The sequence below is a fragment of the Rhamphochromis longiceps genome, linkage group LG12 (assembly GCF_057381845.1).
Source record: "Rhamphochromis longiceps isolate RC_006_pf linkage group LG12, R_longiceps_female_GT1.1, whole genome shotgun sequence".
In the NCBI taxonomy this organism is placed as follows: Eukaryota; Metazoa; Chordata; class Actinopteri; order Cichliformes; family Cichlidae; genus Rhamphochromis; species Rhamphochromis longiceps.
The window spans coordinates 35,801,940-35,824,459 of NC_140568.1; the positions used below are offsets into that span (position 1 = coordinate 35,801,940).

General features: G+C 38.7%; 2 protein-coding genes across 2 annotated transcripts; both read left to right on the forward strand.

Moving 5' to 3' along the window:
* The first annotated feature begins 61 nt into the window (after window positions 1-61).
* On the forward strand, window positions 62-9,915 carry kiss1rb (KISS1 receptor b). The gene is given in 11 exon segments (XM_085426789.1): window positions 62-284; window positions 668-1,113; window positions 1,678-3,345; window positions 3,657-3,855; window positions 3,858-3,896; window positions 5,145-5,173; window positions 7,488-7,623; window positions 8,131-8,170; window positions 8,172-8,373; window positions 8,469-8,609; window positions 9,371-9,915. Coding segments are annotated over 8 exon segments (996 nt in total). The 5' UTR covers window positions 62-284; window positions 668-1,113; window positions 1,678-3,345; window positions 3,657-3,683; the 3' UTR covers window positions 9,608-9,915.
* Window positions 9,916-13,142: 3,227 nt separating this feature from the next.
* psat1 (phosphoserine aminotransferase 1) lies at window positions 13,143-20,187 on the forward strand. The gene is made up of 9 exons (XM_085426106.1): window positions 13,143-13,324; window positions 14,882-14,942; window positions 15,280-15,349; window positions 15,828-16,033; window positions 17,576-17,748; window positions 18,010-18,179; window positions 18,284-18,412; window positions 19,194-19,331; window positions 19,749-20,187. Exons 1-9 carry the CDS (start codon window positions 13,268-13,270, stop codon window positions 19,849-19,851), a joined length of 1,107 nt encoding a protein of 368 aa, XP_085282232.1. The 5' UTR covers window positions 13,143-13,267; the 3' UTR covers window positions 19,852-20,187.
* Window positions 20,188-22,520: the final 2,333 nt, after the last annotated feature.

Here is a 22,520-nt window from a genome sequence, read left to right on the forward strand (position 1 = left end):
ACAGTTGTCATGGAGATGTGATTCTGTGTCACTGCTGTGCCACAGAGTCCAGTTACTTGAGCCTGCTGCCCACCTGCCTTTGGCCTTTTTTTTGCCTACATTTTGTAGCCAGGCTGGAGACAGAGAGGGAGGTACTGTCATTGTGAAAGATTCAACTCTATTTTAGAGCTTTAACAGTGAAATGATGCAATTTCAGTTCACTTTATTGTTGCTTATATTGTAGGTGTTCTACAGTCATGGACAGTCAAAACAAGGATGGCAGCAGAGAGTCTTATGAGCTCAAGGTATTAAAAATCAGTATGTGTAGAAAGATTGCCTTTTTATCTAGTTCTAGTTTCCCCTGATTTCTCTGAGGTGTTTCCCAAACACCAGCATCAGTCCATGATTTTTCATTAACCATTGCCAAATCTAAATGGTCCTAGTCTTAAGTGTTACTTAAAATAACATGAACACTGAAAGAATTTCTGAAACTCATCAGGAAACAACTGCTCTTTGTCAGAAAGACTCAAGAACAGCTCCCAGTAAAGTTCTACATCACAAATGAATTGGAACAGTAGCTGGGCTAGGCTCTAGCTATGGGTCATGAATGATGGCTGAAATATTTGATTGCCTTGTGCATTTTTTTTTGTGAAACCCCTCATGTACCAGTGTCTTTTGTGTGTCTTAGATTTCAGAGTTATTAAAGGGTTTAGCTGAGAGGAAAACATCACCCAATGAGAGCATTCATGCTAACATCAGCCTCTCCATCACAGAGCCAGGAACTTCTTACAACCATGGGAACTTCAGATCTAGAGCTGTCCTCCCTAAAAAAACTCTGTCAGCTGTCCACGTGTCAGTATGAGAGGCAAGATCATCTGAGAGAAAGCTTCAGTGCTCCGGTACTCGTTCTTGCCTGCATCCCTGCATCTCAGGCGGGACAAAAGCAACCCACGTTATCATTCCCAGATCCAGTCCTCTTTGCACACCTGGTGGAAAAATCAGAGATCTTTGCCTCTGACTCAGAACAGCTTGAAAAGCAAGAGATATATCCGTACATCCTAGGAGTGCAGGCTTGGAGGAAACGGGAGCAACGTGAACCACAATGTCTGCTGCCTAAACAGTTTCCCCAAACTGGTCAGTAAACAGTTGTAGCTGCAACTGTCACATGTAGGTTAGGGTGAACTAGGCTGAACAAGTTCACTGCTCTTAACTGCTCTAAGGTTGAGTAGTAGCCATGGCTATTATGCAGTTACAGCTTAGTTAAGTGTGTTATATATCAGTATTAGTTGGGTGGACATCTAGATTTTGAGTATTCCATTTTTTAATGAAAAACTGCAGGAGAGCAGTTTTTATAACTTTCCATACACTGACATACATTTGGTTAGCCACAAACCTAGGCAAAGATGCATACTTTATTGAAACTGACAAAAGAATATCTAAGATCTGAAAACTAGTTTCTCATGGATTTTTCATGAGCAAATATTTGTTGAAAATCATAATAAATAATAATAAATGTGAGATGTTAAAATGTTTGTAAATTCCCAGTGAGATTAAGAATGGGAGATGATTCACATGATGGAACTCCAGACTTATCAAAAAATCAGAAAAATTTTTAATAAAAATTGGAAATATTTTGATACATATAATTACTAGATCAGCGATAGATCCTTCACTGACTGTTGCTTCATCCTGGTTCAGGGACAACCAACAAATGGTTCTTCAAGGATTTACTGGACCTCCAGAGGAAGCTGTTTTTGGGTGCCTCAAAGAAATCTGGAGCCCTGAGGAAATCTCAGACACCTTGGAAAACTTCACACCACCAGTCAGAATGTTCTTCTTTAATGCTTAGGAAAGTTCAAGACTGACAGAAGAAATAAACTGCAAATGAAACTAGCACTAACACTCAGTGGCAGAGTGGTCATTGAGGCAAGAAATGTATAATTACGTGTCAGAATGGTACCATGTTCCATAAAGCATTCTGAGACTTGAAAAGCATAGTCCTAATAATATGAAATATCCACTAAAATCATTATTAGATATGCAGGGAATAAAGTTAGATATTTTTTTCACCCAAAAAGTAAAAATAAAATATGCAGATTTATAAAGACATCTCAGCACAAACATGTTTCTTATTGTTTCATGCAAAAATAATTTTTAAGTGTTTAGTGGCCAGGTTAATATGTCAAACAACAAAAACAGACATGGATTATATACTCAAATGCATCTTTTTCTGTGTATGACATTGTGAAACTGGCAAGGTTTACTTGTTACTTTTCAGCCAAGGCTTCAAAGGTTCTAATGAGAGCTCCAATAACAGTTAATTGTACCGGAGGTGGCGAGAGATCAAGCTGTGCAGATCTTGTGTAAAGTGGCGTACCTCAGCATTGTCTCCCTGTTTACCTTCCTCAAGAGTGGCTTCTTAATACTCACCTGTCACCTGAGAACGTTTCTGGGTCTTTTTGTTTTTTTGTTGTTGTTTTTTTAGCCCTGCTTCTTTTTGTCCTCCATTTGTCCGTTATTTTAAGCACAGTACACACCACACCAATATATGCCACATTTTTAGCTAATAGTTCTTCAGGAATCAACTTTTTGGTGAATAAGTAATATTACACTGACTATCAATCTGTATTATCGTTTATGTTTTTGCAGATTTAACTAATGAATTGGAAACAAGTTATGTACTTTTACAGTAGGCTGCTAATAACAAAGAACCTAAAGATACAATTTAAAACTGTACTTATCTATTGTATGTAGAAGCAAATTACTTTTTTCATCCATTTTTATATATTTGAATGATTCATAGGTCAGTGTTTAGTGGTTTGAAAACATTAGTAATAAAAAGAAAACTGAAAATGGTCAGATTTATCAGCTTGACTGAAAATGTGTGGCAATATCTAAATAACATTTCTGAAAGACTTTCAGAAAGTTTGATAATGATAGATCCATTCTCTTCCACTTATCTGGACTCAACAGACTTGCTCATAAGACACAAATTTTGAGCATAGTGACTCTTTTCACTTGGCACAGAGGCAACAGCTTATTAACATTAACCTGACGAGGAAATAGAAACAATTTTAGCTTTTACAAGGTCACCCAGTCCTGGTTAATTACAGGTAATGATATTGAGTCTCTCTCACTCTTACACACACACACACACACAAACACACACACACACACACACACACACATAAATGACGCAAAGCAAAACAAATCGCCCATCATTTCCTACATGCCAACCCACCAGGTCTAGTGGTGTATAACAGTCTTTTCATGTCAGACCTGCAGAGAATCCATCGACAGCAGTGCTGCACCTTGGTTTAGAACGCAAAGAGAGGAGCACTGCCGAAGCAAATAAGCACATCACAGGTAAGAGAAGCTTATTGTTAAAAAAAAAATCACTAAATTTGCTTATATATTAGTTTATCTTTACTTGATGCCATACAGTCCTGTCCAATTATTTTCAGTTTTCTAAAAATAAATACAAATGTATAAAAGTATCTCAAATGTCAAAACATGTCATCTAATACTTTTGTTAAACCACCTAAATTGAAGCTGATAGTTTTCATTCACGTCTTGGTTATTTGATTTAAAATCTCTGTTGTCTTTGTTCTTTTGCGTTTCTTGCACTCTGCTTTTATATTGAGAATTATACACTGATATGTTTATATTTATTGCAGAAATATCATTGGCTTTGATGCGTGAAGATGATGGTGGAATCAGACTCTGATCACGGTCCAGAGTGTTTGTCTGTATGCAACAAGTCTGCAACTCTGACAGGCCAAGGGCCACCGGTGCTGGTTAATGCCTGGCTGGTCCCCACTTTCTTTGGCTTCATCATGCTGGTCGGTCTAGTTGGGAACTCTTTAGTGATCCATGTTATCACCAGAAGATGAAGACTGTTGCCAATTTCTTTATAGGTAAATATCTCTGAAACACTGCAGTTTTTAGAAAGAAGCTCTCATATGTTTGCTTGTTTTAACTGTTCCATGAAATGTTTTATTTTTTCAAATGTAAATAAAACAAAAATTTGTTTAACATATGATTGAATAAAAAAACAAAACAGTAACTCTGCTGTTCTGTCCCTTTGATTCCTTTAATTTAAATATTTACCATGAAAAGCCATTAACAATGAAATAAAAATAAATGCTAAGACATGTAAAAGACTTCTTCAGCAAGTGAGATACACTACACAGAAACTATGACAGGCTGGAAAAATGAGAGTGGCAACAGAATTGAAACAGAATATCAGTCACCATTAACTGTTCAACATTAATGATGTTAATGACTTCAACAGATGTTAATTCAAACACCATGTAAGTGTTCTGCAATAATAATATAATTGAAAAGTCCAGTGAGACATTAGCTCATTATACAAAGTACATCAGATAACTAATGTGCAGCTTCCAAATAATGCAAAAAAAAAAAAGAGAAAGAAAAATACTGAAAAAAAAAATACTTTTTTGAATTTACACTTATAAAAATAAAAAAAAATTTGCACTTTGATAGCTGGTACACAATATCAGTTTAATAATTGGCTAAAATTAAAATACTGCTAATAAAAAAGCACTGCCATAACATCCAGGTTAACATCAAATTAATAAAAATAATAAATAAGGCTGTCAAAGTTACATTAAAAATTCCTGGTTTATGTCCTTTGTGTTGCTCATGCAGTTGAAATTTCTGTGAAAGATAAGTCTTCCTTGACAGATTTTTCAAGTTTAAAAGTTCTTTACTTACACAAGCTGATGAGGAGCACAGCTTCATGCCTGTTAGTTCAACTTCCTTCTGTCTTTGAAAAATGCCCAGAATCACCACTGAATGAATACCCATAACTATCAGTTATGTAGCATAGCCATCCAGTCTCTTTGGCAATGGCATTACTATCTGTAGACATCCCCAACTTTCTAAGACACATCAGATGATTACACATGAGGCATCTGATTAAACTACATAAGTAAATCATAGCTGTAAATAAGGTTATACCGCTTGAACCACTTGTTAAGAAACATCCTACCATATAACCCCCATTTGTGCAGCATAGCACGGCTCAATCAGCTTGTGGCACTGCTGTGTTTTTTTTAAAGCCTGGGTTGCTTTGATGGCAGCATTCGGCTCCTTTTTTGGGGTTGTATATTTTTCCCGTTCTTCCTGACAATACCCCATAGATCCTGTGAGGCCAGTTAGGCCAGGTCAGGTCAGTTATCTATCAAATCAAGCAGTAATAACATGGTCAGCATGTTATGTTATTAGATGTTTAGTACTGTGGGCAGGTGCTGCTCGAAAAGGAAAACTGGATCTCCATAATGCTTGTTAGCAGATCAAAGAATGAAATGTTCTTCTGGCTGAGACCAGCTACAACATCAGAAGACGACATAGCATGCTGAACACCTTGGTTTCTGGGCCTCTCTACTCTTCCTCCAGACTCTAGGACCTTGATTTCCAAATAAAATGCCAAATTTACCTTCATCTGAAAAGAAGACTGTCACATTGAGCAAAGGTCTATTTAGTGCCCAGATAAGCTCCTCGATATTACAGGGAGTGCAGAATTATTAGGCAAGTTGTATTTTTGAGGAATAATTTTATTATTGAACAACAACCATGTTCTCAATGAACCCAAAAAACTCATTAATATCAAAGCTGAATGCTTTTGAAAGTAGTTTGTAGTTTGTTTTTAGTTTTAGCTATTTTAGGGGGATATCTGTGTGTGCAGGTGACTATTACTGTGCATAATTATTAGGCAACTTAACAAAAAACAAATATATACCCATTTCAATTATTTATTTTTACCAGTGACACCAATATAACATCTCCACATTCACAAATATACATTTCTGACATTCAAAAACAAATCAGCGACTAATATAGCCACCTTTCTTTGCAAGGACACTCAAAAGCCTGCCATCCATGGATTCTGTCTGTGTTTTGATCTGTTCACCATCAACATTGCGTGCAGCAGCAACCACAGCAACCAACAGTACACCTCTCTGTTCAGAGAGGTGTACTGTTTTCCCTCCTTGTAAATCTCACATTTGATGATGGACCACAGGTTCTCAATGGGGTTCAGATCAGGTGAACAAGGAGGCCATGTCATTAGTTTTTCTTCTTTTATACCCTTTCTTGCCAGCCACGCTGTGGAGTACTTGGACGTGAGTGATGGAGCATTGTCCTGCATGAAAATCATGTTTTTCTTGAAGGATGCAGACTTCTTCCTGTACCACTGCTTGAAGAAGGTGTCTTCCAGAAACTGGCAGTAGGACTGGGAGTTGAGCTTGACTCCATCCTCAACCCGAAAAGGCCCCACAAGCTCATCTTTGATGATACCAGCCCAAACCAGTACTCCACCTCCACCTTGCTGGCGTCTGAGTCGGACTGGAGCTCTCTGCCCTTTACCAATCCAGCCACGGGCCCATCCATCTGGCCCATCAAGACTCACTCTCATTTCATCAGTCCATAAAACCTTAGAAAAACCAGTCTTGACGTTTCAGCTTGTGTGTCTTGTTCAGTGGTGGTCGTCTTTCAGCCTTTCTTACCTTGGCCATGTCTCTGAGTATTGCACACCTTGTGCTTTTGGGCACTCCAGTGATGTTGCAGCTCTGAAATATGGCCAAACTGGTGGCAAGTGGCATCTTGGCAGCTGCACGCTTGACTTTTCTCAGTTCATGGGCAGTTATTTTGCGCCTTGGTTTTTCCACACGCTTCTTGCGACCCTGTTGACTATTTTGAATGAAACGCTTGATTGTTCGATGATCACGCTTCAGAAGCTTTGCAAGTTTGAGACTGCTGCATCCCTCTGCAAGATATCTCACTATTTTTGACTTTTCTGAGCCTGTCAAGTCCTTCTTTTGACCCATTTTGCCAAAGGAAAGGACGTTGCCTAATAATTATGCACACCTGATATAGGCTGTTGATGTCATTAGACCACACCCCTTCTCATTACAGAGATGCACATCACCTAATATGCTTAATTGGTAGTAGGCTTTCGAGCCTATACAGCTTGGAGTAAGACAACATGCATGAAGAGGATGATGTGGACAAAATACTCATTTGCCTAATAATTCTGCACTCCCTGTATGAACACAAATACTCAAAATTCCCAACACATTAATTGCATATATTTCTCGTAGTTTCACTTTCTACAAGATATAACACAATAAAATACACCAGACACCACAGATTTAAAAATGTTTTGTTGCACAGTGATAGTAACACCAAATCCACACTTTTAAGCTTAAACTTCAAAACTTACATTTTAACTACTGATTTTATCTGTTGTTCTGATTTTATCTGTTTTGATTTTTTTTTTTTTACATACTGTTTTGTTTGTTTGTTATTTAGTTAGTTAGTTTGTTTGCTTGTTTTAATCAATTTTAAATCATGCTTTTTATTTGTTTTTGTTTCTAATGTCTCTGTAAAGCACTTTGAACCACCTTGTTGTTGAATTGTGCTATACAAATAAACTTGCCTTGCCTTGCCTAGTAACAGACATACCTTGTGTTCCTGGTTTTCAGGTGACTGCACAGGCGACATGTGTCACTCTGTCAGCAATGAGTGTCGACTGCTGCTACGTGACTTTGTACCCTCTGCAATCTCTGAGACATCGGACGCCTCGGAGGGCTCTGGCCATCTCCCTGTCTATCTGAATAGGTATCATACAAACATACCATGCACACATGTGCACCCACATCACAAATAGGACTCTAGTTATTTAATCCATGAATTTAATGGACAATTAATTATCCAATAATTGGTGTGTGCTTGTTTTTCTGTCTATAAACACCATTCTCAAAAAGTTTTTAATTAATTCTGATAAAACTTTGTCAAAAAGTTTTATAATTTAGGACCCCAAAACATCTTATAGGATAGAAAAGAATGAAAATATACTACGGGAAAGAGATGACCTATTATCCATTATCTTCTCCTATATAAGGTTTGTGTAATCAAAACAAACATCTGCTACACTTATAGGATTTTACTTGGATTACAAACATCTTAAAGTACATTTCAAAGAACAAATACAACAAAATGAATATACACAAAATGCAGTACTGTTCCCTCAAAGGTAAATCCTGTCCAGAGAGTGAGCTGCCTTCGCGAAGGTTTGCACTTCTCTGAGTGCTTCTTGTTATTTTTTATTTGCCACAGTATAAGAAGGGAAACTACATGCCATGTCCCCTCTTCTGTCCATCCCTGTCGCTGGAGGTGGGATACTGCTGGTTCGGTCCTCAGACATACTGCAATGATGTTTTTCCCTCTGCCCATCTCCAGAGAGCTTTCACCATCTACAGCTTTCTAGCTGTCTACCTCTTACCCCTGCTTACCATCACTGTGTGTTATGCCATCATGCTCAAGCGGATGGGCCAGCCCAGCATGAATCCCATTGGCAGTGGCTACCAAGTAGGAAATTATTTATTTTTCACATATTAAATCCACAGAGAATTTCAAATATTCCTTTTAATTACAAAGACTTGGCAATGCCTCCTTTATTCCAGTTAAATCGTGCAGTAGCAGTATGGGCGCGAGTCTCTCGCATGGTGGTGGTGATGGTGTCTCTATTCCTCGTCTGTTGGGGGCCGATCCAGGTTTGCATCCTCCTGCAAGCTTTTGGCCTCCAGAGTTACATCCTATATAAGGTGATCTCTTTTATTACTGATTAGATGGTCATCGTTTCATTTTTGTTTTATATGTAACACCAGCTCAATACAATAAATGCAAAATCAATATCCTACAGTATTAAAAAGAAAACCCAAACAACCAGCTGTCAAGCAGGGTGATGGGGAGGAAGAGCTCCCTTTTAACAGGAAGACCGCAATTTTTTTTATTGTTGTCAAGGTTTTGGGAAAACTACAACTACAAAACTATTACTCAGATGTTTGGTTATCCCATTGAAGTTTGTTGTTGTGAAAATATCTAGCAAGAAATGACAAGAAGATCCAGATGTAGGGAAGTTTGCAAAACCCCTAACAGGTGTCATCGCTGGTGCAGCTAACCCTTGGCTCCTCGCTAGAACCTCAGAACAAAGTCAAATACACCCAGAATTTACTTTTTTTTCTCAGGATCTATGTCTATCAAATGCCAGGGGTGGGGAGTGCTAGGGAGTGTCATTTTCAGGGTGTCACTAGGTGAGTATACAGTCTTAGTGTAGCTCTTAAAGGTGTGACAGTGAACAAAAGTACTGTGATGACAGAAACCGATGCTGTCGCTTTAAAAACAGCGACAGCGTTCGATTATTTTCATCTGCCACAGGTTTCTTCCTGTTAAGACGGAGTTTTTCCTTCCAATAGTCCAACATTATTGTAGGTTCTTTACAATATTAAGCACCTTGAGCTGACTGGTGTTGTGATTTGAATTGAAAAACTTGAAAATCGAGTGCGCCTTAATTTTGCATTCACAGCTGAAGATTTGGGGTCACTGCATGTCTTGCTCCAACTCCTCTGTAAACCCGTTTGTGTATGCTTTCACGGGCAACAACTTTAGAAAGGCTTTCAAGCATGCCTTCCCTGCCATTTTGCTGTGGCGCTCAAGAGGGAGAGTCAGAGTGGGAAACACAGACGCAGAGGAAGGAGTAGAGACGGATCATCAGGCACCCAAAGGAGAAGCAGAGATGCACTTTCTTTCATCTGGCCCCTAAAGGCCATGCTGAGCATTTGGACACGGTGCACTCATTGTTTATTTATACTTTCTCCTGAGATGAGAGCAGTCTGATCACTGTAGTGTATGTTTGCTTGGACATGCACACACCCACACACACACACTGAAACATTGTATAATTCCATGTGATCTCTAAAAAGGGACAAACCGGTCAAGCGAGTCTCGTGTGTTTCACGAGCTGCTGAAATACAATTATCTCTGTCACGCTTTTCTAAGTTACGGTTAAATTAATGCTGTCAGCCTGACTGCTAGAGCTTCTGGTTTTACCTTTGTTACAACTTCGTAGAAAAAAACCCAAACTGTGCCAACAGCAACTGCAATGGACTATTTCCATTTGATAGAAAATTGTCTTGCTGAATCTTTGGTAACACAACACTCTGTGCAATACTGTGCAGTAAACACTCAAACTGACTCAATTTAGTCTGTTGTGCTTACATTTTCAAACGTTTGTTTACTTTCATCTCATCTTTTTTAAAAATGCTCATGTTCACACTTCCACCTTTGACTGTGGGAAATGTTGTTATTTTGAGGACAAATATATAACAAATACATATCAGTCTGCGTTTGAGTTTGGTTAGGATTAAGAAGAGATCAAAGTTTAGATTCAAATAGTGAAAACCGTGTCTTTTTTGTCAATTGTGTGTGACAAGGTGGTACAGTGTGCAGCTACTGGTGAGAGTGACTTCAGACGAAGGGCATTTACGTCTTTACGTCCATCCTTACAGAGAGCAGATGTGTAAAAGACACTGTGGGATGTTCATTTTCTCTATCATTGCAGATATTAGACAGAATCAAATCTGAAGGAAAACACAATATGTTGCGTTTGTTTGCTCGGATATATTATATTTTGTTTTTTTTCCACGATGCTACCCTATGTAGTCTCTTTTGATGTTGACTTTTTGAGGAAGCAGCTGTGAGCGCATGCGACTTGTCTCCATTAAACCCCGTTAATATTCTGCTCTTCAGATGTTTTGCTGTTGTGGGGGGAAATAATCTGTTCAGTGGTATTTATAAGTGGAAAGTGTGTTTTTCTCCTTCTATAGTGTGCAGTTAGACACAATACATCAAAATAGGAAAAAAATAGAACGCTGAAACATAGTTCTATGAAAAGTAATCAGAAGCTATCAGGATAATAAGAAAACATTTGATCAAAATGTGTCTAAATGTTGAAACTCTTTCTTTCTTATCCAGGCACAGACACAATATGAGAGGTTCCATATAAGCTCTATGGGATGTTGTTATTCCTCCTCTTCTCAATGCCATAACTTTGCAGAATCAATTCATGCTGGCAAGCAATATTCCAAATTCCTGCAGCATTGATTAATTGATCATTGAATAAACAGGATACTGCGAAAGAGCAACCAGTGCTCTTCCTGCTATCGTGTAAAGTGCTTTCAAATTACTTGAGACTTGAAGTTTTGCTCGCTCACATTTTCGGTGGCGTGACGGTGCACTCTAGTGATGGGTCGTTCGCGAACGAAATGGCTCTTAGAGCCGGTTCTTTGACGTGAACGACTAGAGCCGGCTCCTTATCGCGAGCCGTCACGTGGGTTTTTTTTTTCTTTCTCTCACCCTCTCTCTCGCACTTTTTTTCCGCTTCACTCTGCACGCGAGCCTTGTGCTTTACGCTGGGCAGAGGGGGGAGGGGCGGTAGTTACACTCAGTAGCACAGGAACAGAGCCAGAGGGAGAGAGAGAGAAAGAGAGCCAGGGACAACAACGTCACATTAGAAAGGTATAGTAATCATCCACAACTATTTTCGGTTGCAGATGATAAAGGATTCAGAAAGTGCGGATTCATGCGGGCCCATATGACAGAGAATGTGCATCTTCTTTTTGTTTTCATATTTTAATTTATATTTAATTGCGTTGTGGTTTGCAGTGTTTTGTGTTGTTTTCACTTTAAATTTGTAAAAGGAAACAGCTGAAAATTTAAATAGTTAAAAGTTGAAATGTGAATAGTTGATTTTTGTATTATATGATTTATTTATTACATTTTATGTGGCGTGAATAAATAAAAGTATATTTACAGTGGTCCCTAGAGACAAAGCACATACAAACTTCAAATCACGTACGAACTCTGAAGCATGTACAAACTCCAAAACACGTAAAAACACGTACAAACTCCAAAACACGAAAAAACTCCAAAACACGTACAAACTCCGAAGCACGTAAAAACTCAGAAGCACATAAAAACTCAAAACACGTACAAAAGACAACAGAAGTGCTCCAGGATGCTGGGCGCAGTGTTGAGCTTTTGTTATCTTGTGGCTACACAAGCCAGCAAGTACCAACGACCGGATTTGGTGTGTGATAGTAACAGGTAGATGAACTTTTTTTTAAATTATTTGAATATATTTGAGTGCCTGTGTATAAATACACAAACAATACACACATGCTTTCAATTGTGTAATTTAAGTGATCTAGTAGCTCTGCTTTGGAAGTTCAGTTCATGCTAGAAATGTGTTTTGGAGTTTGTACGTGTTTTGTCTCTAGGGGCCACCGCATATATTTATATATAAACATATATAAATAAAACCACTTTTTTTTACGTTAGTAATTCCTTTTGTGCATAATTTTATATTATTGTGAATAATAAATTAATTAAAGCAACAAAACAACCTGAAGAGCCGGTTCGGAGCCGAAAGAGTCGGCTCATTTTAGTGAGTCGAACCGAAAGAGCCGGATCTCTAAAAAGAGCCGGAAATCCCATCACTAGTGCACTCAGCCAGTCACGTGACAACGGGTCCTAGTTTGGGTCCTGGTGGTGCCTTCAAGTGCTGCCAAGTAAGTAAGTAACTTCGTTGGCGTGAACTGGTCAAAAAAAAAAGAGGCAAGTGTAAGATCAATGTATAGTTTATTATATATGTGAAATAATTGAAATGAGGAAAAAAATAATTTGATCTCAGTTAAGAAGTTTCTGCATGATCTAATTTAATAAATAATTTAAGTTAAATATTTTACAATGTTGTAAATCTTTTAAAATCAAGTTGTTACGGTACTTAAGATCAAAGGGAAAACAGTCTGGGAAAATTTCACAGTAGTTATTTCACAATAGTTTAAATATAATAACACTAACCCAGAGTACTCTTACTCTAATATTGACTTAGGGGAACATTTGAGTACAAGGTGCTTTGAGAACAATGTTTAATTATGCTTTCAATTTAAAACAGGAGCCACAGAGGTTTTTTTTATATATAAAATAATTGTTTAATATTTGAATTGGAGCTTATCCACTCGGACAGCCTAAAAGGTTAATCCGCCTGTTTGAACGATTGACAATAACTACTAAAAAATAATTATAATCAGTAATTACTGGAGTTAACGTTTTCCAAAAACGCTGCGTCCATATGATCAGAATCAACTTTTTGAGGATGCATCATGCATTAATACTCCCTTACTTGGTCAACTATGCATTGTAACCTAGATCGCATGACTCTATTTTGTCAATTGAGGCTACAAATTTACGTGGCGTTCCCAAACGCAACATGCTATATACATAACTGGCATCCAAGCCAACCAGTGCTCGAGGAGGAGAGCAAAGACACGGCCGAAGCTGAGGCTTTCACAGCGCTGAATCTGGTAGAGACAGCAGGCAGGGACAGCATCCACCAGCCGGAGTTTCGAGCTCGCTTTACACCATGGAACACAAACAAACCATCAACTTTGGAGCCGGACCTGCAAAACTTCCCCCCTCTGTAAGTTGGTATCCCTCTCTTGCTTGTGTAACGTTAATAATGTGCAGAAAAAAAGCGAGCTAATTGCAAACTGCTTTAAAGCAAATTGCCACTTTATAATTTGTTTAACCGCAGGCGGGTCGCGGACGCGATGGCCTAATTTTCCTTTCATTTTCGTAAAGAGAGACACTGTATGATGAAAAGGACTTTGGTTTAATGCCATTGTCAGCTTGGCATTTGTCAACAGTGTGTTGAGTTGCATCAGCCTCATTCATTCATGTGGAAACCTGCTCCTTTGTGGTTCACTGGCAGCGGCAGAGAGAACCTCTAGATGGCAGAAGAAACACGCTTAGATGAGAACAAATCACAGCTCCCAGATAACACTGACGCCTCCCGCGAGGTCTTTTTGGTTGACTGCAGACTTAATGTACTCTGAGTGGTTTGTACTGCTGCCTGCGGGGCTTTGTAGAGCCCAATAAACCCAATGAACTGTAAGGATTTAGTCATGAGGCGTTTAAATGGTCAAAACAAAATAAAAAATTGTGAAACGGAAAGAGACTGACAAGTAAACTCACCGGTGTACAGTCGCAATTCTGATTATCGACTGTTTTAGTGCTTAGGCAAGTTTGTTTTTTGCTATTTTGCAGCCCACCAAGATTTTGGCTTTCCAACATTTTTTCAAAATGTGGTTTAATTTACTCATGCTTAAAAACACTGGAGTTTATCAAATGGCCAGAAACAGCATATATACAAAACACATGTACAAACTTCTCTTAGCAGTGACTCTGCATTAGTCATTTACTAAAAGCCCTTTTTCTAGACTAGAAAAACCTTAATGTGATAGCAAAGTTTACGTTTAGGAGCATCAGTTGGTCATTGTATGATTTTTATTTTTATTTTTTATTTTTTAGGTCAAATAAGATTTGTGGAGCTAAAATGTGTATTCATTAGTTATTAATAGCAGTCCTATTTATAAGATAGTGATCAGAGGTGCAACACATTTTTAATTTTAATTTACAAACCAACATGTTGGTTAGTAACAAATACCAAAAACATCTATGTGGTTTCATTAACAGCTGTTTTCTTGTTGCAGTCCAAACTTTATTTTTAGTGCAATGAAAAAAAAACGTGTTCAGCTACCATCATAGTTTCTGAAGAGATATCCAAAAGTTGATTCTGTTCATCTGGACGTAGCGTTTTGTGGGAGAAACGTTTCGTCACTCATCCAAGCGACTTCTTCAGTCTTAGCTGACTGCAGGTTTCCCCAAATCTTATAAAGATTATGCTTTATAAGATTTATACTAAGATCTTACTAAGATCTTAGTAAGATTATACTAAGATTAAGGAACTGACCTCCCAGCCCATTGTTCCTCAGTGGGCTGGTTTCAGTCATTATGCAAATGTACTGTTTGGGGAAGTTTGGGGAGAATGAAGAAGTCATTTGGATGAGTGACGAAACGTTTCTCCCACAAAACGCTACGTCCAGATGAACAGTATCAACTTTTGGAGATCTACTTTCCTGGATGATTGAGAATGCATCAAGACGTTTTGAAGAGATACTTACACGATGTGTTGCAGGTGCTGCTTCAAGCTCAGAATGAGCTCCTAAACTACAGCGGCACTGGCATCAGTGTCCTCGGTGAGTAGAAAAACAGATCAGTACACAAACATGTTAATGTATTGTCTCTAGATTTTTCAGTAAAGGATGACTCTGTTGAGATGGATCCTTTGTGACCTCTTGTTAATTGTGGCCTGTAGCTGACATTTCATACAGAGTGTGTGTTTACTGTACTGTGTCCAGATTAATAAACCTTGAGAGATTTCCATACGTCCAGATATTTCATAGCTGATCACTGCTTCCTCAGTCTCTGGAATCTGTGAAATATTAAACATCACAAATATCACATTTTCATCAAAGGTGTGTGTACGTCATATACAGTGAAATAAAATCCCCCAAAATGTTCTTTTTGTACTAGAGATGAGTCACCGATCATCAGACTTCAATAAAATTATCAACAAAACAGAGAGCCTCCTGCGAGAGCTGTTGTAAGTAACTTTTGTTGCTCTGTTGTGTTTCTTCAGATATGCTGCACTATAATCACGTCTCCTAACAAAGGTGTTCATTTTTTTTCTTGTAGTTTCAGCTGACAGTACATAACGTGTTGTAATCATAGTCAGACTTCTTTTAATGCATAAACACTCGTACCCTTTTTTCCTCTTTTGTACAACAGCGCTAATGACAGGCAAACCGGTCAAACGAGATGGTTGTGCACCTTTTCTTCGAAGTTATTCTTAGACAGTCACATTGCTGTCAATCCGATGGAGGCAGAGATGTACAAGAGATAGCTGCATATTTTACCTATCACATTTAAACCACACTAGTGTCTCAGCTGAGTAAAGAGATGCTTTTTGCTTTCAAACTGTACCTTTGCTTGGTTTAAGAATCAGACTTCCTGTAAGTTTACATCTGCACGTGATTATGTCTGGATTGCCTTTAACACACACTGGTATTTTTTTTTCTCAGAAATATTCCAGACAACTACAAGGTGCTGTTCCTGCAGGGTGGTGGGTCTGGACAGTTCAGCAGTGTTCCTCTCAACCTGATTGGTCTTAAGGAGGATAGGTGTGCCGATTACCTGGTGACGGGCACGTGGTCGGCCAAAGCAGCAAAGGAAGCGGAAAAATATGGCAAAGTGAATGTTGTTCACCCAAAACTGGATAGTTACACGAGTAAGTGTGCAGACTGGCAAGTTTTTTCTTTTATTTATTTTTTCCTGCCATGACATTAAAACAGGAAAAAAAGGAAAAACTAGTATAAGCTGAAATAGTCAGTAATTGTTATTCTGACTGCATCAGGACAGTGAGTCTACAAAATCTGGCTGTGTACCCGGGCGGTTGCATAATAAACAATAGAGCCAAGCACCAGTGAAAGACTCTGGTATGCAAGTGGTCATTTCCACATGGTTGGGCGTAATATTTAGAATCAACGCTACGGTGCTTTGAATTACAGTGCTGTGCAAAAGTCTTAAGCCACCCTTCATTTCTTTATATTTTGTGCCAGGAAAACAGACTTTCTTCTAATTTTTTGCAGCGGTTTTGAGAAGTAGTTTTTCAGGCTTTCTGAAGGTCTTTCAAAGGTTTTTTTTTTTTTAAATTGGCGACTTTTTCACTTATTTTCAATTCAGTTACTCCACCTGACCATTTTTAGAGGCGTTAATCATTCAAACTTTAAAAAAGCCATGTAACTCCAGGGATTAACCAGTGTTGCGTCTACACAAAGTAGTAAAAGCTGACAAAGAACAATTTTAATTGAATTATATTTAGACTCTATCTGCATATTGCAAACATACATTTTCTCCCGTTTCTTTAATTGAATCTATGGGAAAAAACAAAGATAACATGACCTTCTTGGGGACACTCCCATATGGCTTAAAATCTGGGACTCTCCACCAATTGCTGTCAGAGCTGAAGAAGCTTCTCCGATGAGAGGTGAAACATCTTCAAGGAAACTTAAATAAGTCCAGAAGATTTTCTTTCCGAACTCCTTAGACTACGATGACCTGGATGAGTGAGAATCTTCACAGACAAAGATAACACTGTTTGACAGATGTAAAATTGTATTTTTGCACCAGTAAGCTGATTCCCAAAGTGCTATTATATTGTTATGTCTCGCTACCAATATAGATATTGGCATATCTCGGTATGGTGTGCAGTGTGTCCTTTAAAAAATTTGAGGAAACTGGAAAAATCTAGGAAAAGAAGTAAGAGGCCTAAAAATTATCTACAGCAGCAAAATAGTATCTGAAAGTCATGACCTCAATAAATGGCAGAAAATCAAACAAAAACCTGAAACGAGGTTCAAGAGATACATCTGGCCCTTCAGCTGATCACTGTTCACCAAAGCATCATCAGAAATGGATACAGTGGAAAGGTAGTTTTCATTTTTCAGCATGGCAGTATTCCCAAACACACATTATTGAAGCAGTGTGGAATCACCTTGAAAGTGAGCAAAATAAAAGGCAGCCAACATCCAAAAAAGAGTTTTGGATGTCCTTCAGGAAACCTGGAGAACTATACCTGAAGACTACTTGAAAAAATTACAAGAAAGCTTGCCTAAGAGCCTTCTTACCTGATACGACTTTCTTCACATTATGCTATCGCCATGAAGTTTTATTTTAAGTTTTTGATTGCTCTCACTGTGCTGCTAGCATGGCTATAGATGCTTTGTTAAGTCTTGTTTTGATTTTATTATGCTGGGTTTTGTGTGTGTAGAAATCCCTGACCCCAGCAGCTGGACCCTGAACCCCTCAGCCTCCTACGTGTACTACTGCTCCAATGAGACAGTCCATGGTGTTGAATATAACTTTACCCCAGAAACAAATGGGGTGGTCTTGGTGAGCGACATGTCCTCCAACTTCCTGTCCCGACCTGTGGACGTCTCTAAGGTGAGCTGGAAAAATGCGACTGAAAAATGTATATATTTAACTCTTGTGCCTCTGGGACCCTGTTCTTAAATATGTATTTAAGTTCTGTATTGCCATATTGGCTACCGGGGAATTTTGAGTGGGGAACATGTCCAAAAGTTCTTAGCTTCTTTTTGAACTTATAAGTTCCCTCTCGCCAAATCAAAGGCATTTTTTTTGTCTCAAAGTAGACCCGTAGTTGTAGGCAAGGCTGTATTTATTGTGCTCTCCTGCAATCTGCAGTTTGGGCTCATTTTCGCTGGGGCTCAGAAGAATGTGGGCTGTGCCGGTGTAACCGTGGTCATTGTGCGGGAGGACTTGTTAGGTCACGCTCTGAAAGAGTGTCCCATTGTCCTGGACTACAAGGTCCAGGCTGAGATGAACTCCCTGTACAACACACCCCCATGTTTCAGGTAAAAACTCACCAGTGTAAGAAGTTAATCTTTATCCTCCAGACTGAAGATGATCAATATGTCAATTTGTCACAAACTTTAATCTTTTTCGTCACTGGGTTCAGCATCTACATCATGAGCCTGGTTCTGGAGTGGATAAAGAACAATGGCGGCAGTGCTGCCATGGAGATGCTCAACAAGCAGAAGTCCTCCATGATTTATGACATCATCAATGCTTCTAATGGTTTCTATGTGTAAGTATCACATCGGCATTTAAATACGAGAATTCAGAGGAAAAAGCAAAATGATAATGAACAAATGGGTCAGGAAGTAAAACTCTACCAAACCTACATATTAGGAGTGCAATAAGGAGTTCAACCCAGAGCTGTGTGCTGTGTTGTTACGCCCCGAGTCTAGGCATGTAGAGACGCACATAAGATTTGAGGAGAGAGAAGCAAGTACCCACCCTGGGTCTCAAACCTAACATCCGAAACCGGCTATGAGTAAAAAAAAGGTGATTTTCTTTAATGTCAGGAAGCATAGCTCCAGGGTCAACCCAGGCCAAAATAATAAACAAAACCAACTAAGTCCTGCCAGAGGAAACTAACTAAACCCTAAGAACGAAACAAAACAAACAAATGACAATACTATCCCTCGCTTCCTAGTCCAGAAACAGGAGAAAACTGTTCAAAAGAAAAGGCGGCTCACCCCTTCAGCTTCAGCCTATGCACGCATAAGCACTGAGTTTACCCACAAGCATGCTTACACAGATACAAAGTAACCCAAAAAGTTGGAAACCAGGGCCAGGTCCATGTCTGCAGTCAAAAACTGCTCGCTCGCTTCTCTCTCTCCCGGCAGCTGTCAGAGCGGCTTTTTGAACGCAGTCACGTGCTCCATGGTCCAATCAGCAGCTCACTACTCTTCATTAGGGGAAGGATCTGCAGAGAGTCTTAAGACACAGTAAAGAGACAGAAACACAGCAGCTCACACAGACTTCTTATGGCCACGAGCTGTAACATGTGTCCACCTGCTCAGGTGTCCTGTAGACACAGCCTGTCGGAGCCGGATGAATGTACCATTTCGTGTGGGGAAGAAAGAGGGAGATGAAGCCTTGGAAAAGGAGTTTCTGGATGGTGCTTCCAAACGTGGAATGATCTCACTGAAAGGACACAGGTTCGTTTGACAAACATTTTGTGTGTATAGTGTTGCTCAATTAAATCTGATTTTTAGATGTAGATTTTGCAACCTAGTAGAATTAATTTCCCTTTTAAGGTTATAGAAACAGGGTGGCACATTGGTTAGTGCTGGTGCTTGGGACCTGGACTAACTGACAATTCAAAATTGGTGGTTGGTGTGAATATGATTTGAATGGTTCTCTGTATTGGCCCTGTAATAGACTGGTGATCTGTCCACGGTAAAGCCTGACTCTTACCTCATAACTACTAGGATGGATCAAGCAGACCCCATGGATGGAAGTGGAAACAATAACTTTAGCCAGGAGCACAGATGTTGGATTTGCTTTGTAATTTTGTAAAGACAGAGAAGGCAGAGTACGAAACACACTTTTTTTTTTTTTTTCTCACCCTGCAGGTCAGTTGGAGGAATTCGCGCATCACTTTACAACGCTGTAACACTGGAGGACACTAAAGCACTCGCTGACTACATGAAGGAGTTCCTCAAAGATCACCAATGAAGCCTCTCCTACTGAATGCTGCCTGATCCCAGAGGGGCAGTTTCATTATGTTAATACAGTTTTTCAAAGAGGGAAAAAAACAACAACTTGTAACTCTTCTTTTAATCTCGTTGAGATCCACGTTGGAAAGTTGCACCTTTTTACATGCCTTTTATAACAACCTGGCATTGTTCCTAATAAGCTACTGCCTTTGCTAGTTATATATGTATGTAACATAGCCAGTAAACGAATTAAAAATAGTAATTCTAACAGGACTTATATGTGTAAATGTTCTAGGTGAATCTTGTTATTTGTAAAACCTGTACTTACATTCCAGTAAAAATTAACTTGACATTACTTTCATTTTGCAGTTGTTGTTTATTTTTTTTAAGCTACTTTTTTTTAAACTGCTTTGCATTGCTGATGTTTTTTCTGTTTGATGAATGTTCAGGGGAGAAAGCAGAAACAGAAAATTTGGGTACATAAAGCAAATTAACCTTTTGCATATCTAAAAAGTTTTAACCAGGGGCAGCCTATATCTTTTTACACTTCATCAGTGAGAGATTAAGGACAAAAAATGATATCATAAACACACATAAGCTATATTAGCCAGGAAAGAATCAGCTGTGAATCACCCCTGCAGTGAAATGAGGTGTGCTCTGGTGCAACAGACTTAACATTTTCAGTCAAACAGTGCAGTAAAAGTTTAACCTTGCAACAATTTACTCTTAAGTAACAATGTGCAGTGCAGCCATAAGCAGAGTTACTCTTTTGCCTGTGAGGTTAAACAGTCACGTACTACTAACTAACTGGCTGCTGAAAGCCAGAGCAGCTCTGTATGTAGGAGTTAACAGGTCTGTATAAGGACTGTGTCAGCATCAGAGAGACTGTGCTCCATGTGGGTGTCCAGAGGCCTGTTCATTGCCGCCTTTGCCCTGCTAACGTCTATCGGGACGGCGCTGCAGTGCATTTCACCCTGACCTTTGACCTATGGGGAAAATGAGAATTATATTACAGCAATAGATTGTATCATGTATCCTTAGGCCAACTAAAAATACATTTAAATGTAGTCTTGGTTTACAGTCTTGATTTTTAGTTGAACATGAATTGTGTAAACAGTGCAAAGCTAGAATGTACTATGACTGATTTTTTTTAACCCATCCATAAAATCTGCAAACAGCAACTGTGACCTAATAAGCCCTGTGAAAGCTCACCAAACAAGAGAGGAAAAACAAAACACATTAAGAAAAATTATTTGCAGTATAAGAATAAAAACAAAACTGATTTAAACAGATTCAGCATTAAGACAAACAGATTCTAGTATTTTTCAGTGGCCAAGTTTAAAGCAGACAGTTGGACCTTCTTTCCACTGGTACTATTAACTCTTACAAAAGGGTAGGGGATAAAGATTTCAGGAGTAGTTCTCGTAGATGCTCCCTGGATATCGTAGCCATCAAACTCTATAACACTAAAAAAAGAAGAAGAAAAATCTCAAATAGGAAGGAAGAAGAGATTTTTAAATAACTGTGTTTTTTCCTTAATATGTTCTCTCACCCATGTGTACTGCTCCCTATAAGCGTCAACAAAATAAAACTAGATGTTTTAGCACCAATTATCCTCTAGGTGGAAGTGTTCATCAAGAAACTTATTTTGCATAACCCAGGCATGATTGAATGGAGTCTTTCAAGCTTTGCCCATCCCATTTAATTATTAGTCTTTAGTGATATGTTATCTTGTAATCACACAGCCAAGATTGGCATATTACACAACAAAAATTATAGTGTTAGTATGATATTGTGGCACAAAAGAATAGAGACAACTGAAACAAGTAATCTCCTCAGAAAAAGAATTTGGATTATAGTCTTGTTCTCCTGTCTAGACACAAACACATGCATACATAAATGCATGTTCATGGTATTGTTTACTCTCATAGGGTCAACTGAGCATCATAGGTGAAGCATTCTCAGCTGAAGAAAGAAAGCATACATCTCTACTTCAGAATCAGAATCAGAAAGGGGTTTATTGCCAAATGTTGAGCAGGTTTACAACATTAGGAAATTGCTGCGGTGCTTCAGTGCAAACATAGTGTCATAAATAGCACTTAAATAGACATGAAAAAATAAAAGTAGGGATAAGAATTAAAAGTGCTACGTAGAAAGATATGTGCATGAGCTATACATGAGATATATACATGAGAATAAGAATTAGAATTAAGAGTGCTACGTAGAAAGATATATACATGAGTGCTTGGAACCCTGAAAGTAATTCAATTCAAATCAGTTTTATTTATATAGCGCCAAATCACAACAACTGTCGCCTCAAGATGTTTTATATTGTAAGGTGCACCCTACAATAATACATACAGAGAAAAACCCAACAATCATATGATCCCCTATGAGCAAGCACTGTGGCGACAGTGGGAAGGAAAAACTCCCTTTTAACAGGAAGAAACCTCCGGCAGAACCAGGCTCAGGGAGGGGCGGGGCCATCTGCTACGACCGGTTGGGGAGAGAGAAGGAAGACAGGATAAAAAAAAGTAATAAGTTCTCCGGGCTTCCTGAAGAAAAAGTACATCAGTATTAGACACAATAAATGTGTATCACAGTTTACAGTTATTGCTGTAAGATGCATAAGATAATTCATATTCCAGGAGGTCGGATAACTCTCTCTCCTTTTATTCTAAGTTACAT